Source organism: Tupaia chinensis, unplaced genomic scaffold (genome assembly GCF_000334495.1).
Source record: "Tupaia chinensis unplaced genomic scaffold, TupChi_1.0 Scaffold000668_1, whole genome shotgun sequence".
Lineage (NCBI taxonomy): Eukaryota > Metazoa > Chordata > Mammalia > Scandentia > Tupaiidae > Tupaia > Tupaia belangeri.
Window position 1 is genome coordinate 204610 of NW_006160190.1, and position 539 is coordinate 205148.

General features: G+C 70.1%; 1 protein-coding gene across 1 annotated transcript in view; it reads right to left on the reverse strand.

Moving 5' to 3' along the window:
• Positions 1-539, reverse strand: part of ZNF414 (zinc finger protein 414) — a gene marked incomplete at its 5' end in the record, with an annotated part of 6327 nt that overhangs the window by 413 nt on the left and 5375 nt on the right. The window contains 2 exons of the mRNA XM_014592164.1: positions 314-364; positions 453-532. Of these exons, the coding sequence (XP_014447650.1) occupies positions 314-364; positions 453-532 (131 nt within the window). The remainder of the gene's footprint in view (positions 1-313; positions 365-452; positions 533-539) is intronic.

A 539-nucleotide genomic window follows, 5' to 3' on the forward strand; every position in this document is an offset into this window, starting at 1 on the left:
CTCTCCCGGGCCGGTTTGCCCTGTAACTGCCCCGGGCCGGCTCCTCCACGACCGCACCGCCCACCCCTGCAAACGCCGCAGGGCAGAGGGGCGGCTCCGGGGGACAGGGCGCGCGTTTACACGGGAACGCCGGCGCAGAGGAAGGCGCAGGTGCCAGTGATTTTTTTAAGGCAAAATCCTGTATTTCAGGGGTGGCGTTTCTGGCCACCCGGGAACGGGGCGGACAACTGTTACCCCCCAGCACTCCCTGGGCCCTGCAGGGCGCGGAAAACAAAAGTCCCTCCACCCGTCCCTGGTGGTCACCTGCACGCACCTGAGGGCGCATCGGAGCCGCCCTGGGGTCTCCGCGGGCTGCCGCCAGCACCTGCGGAACAGGAGCGGGTCACGCTCAGGTCGGGGTCGGAGTCGGAGGCCCGGACCTCTCCGTGGGGCGGCCCCGGCCTCACACTCACCTTGGCTCTTTTTCCAAACGGCGGCGTTAGAGGCTGGCGGCCCGGGCGAGGCGGCCAGGAAGGGGCGCAGGCGTGGGGGGCTGAGGC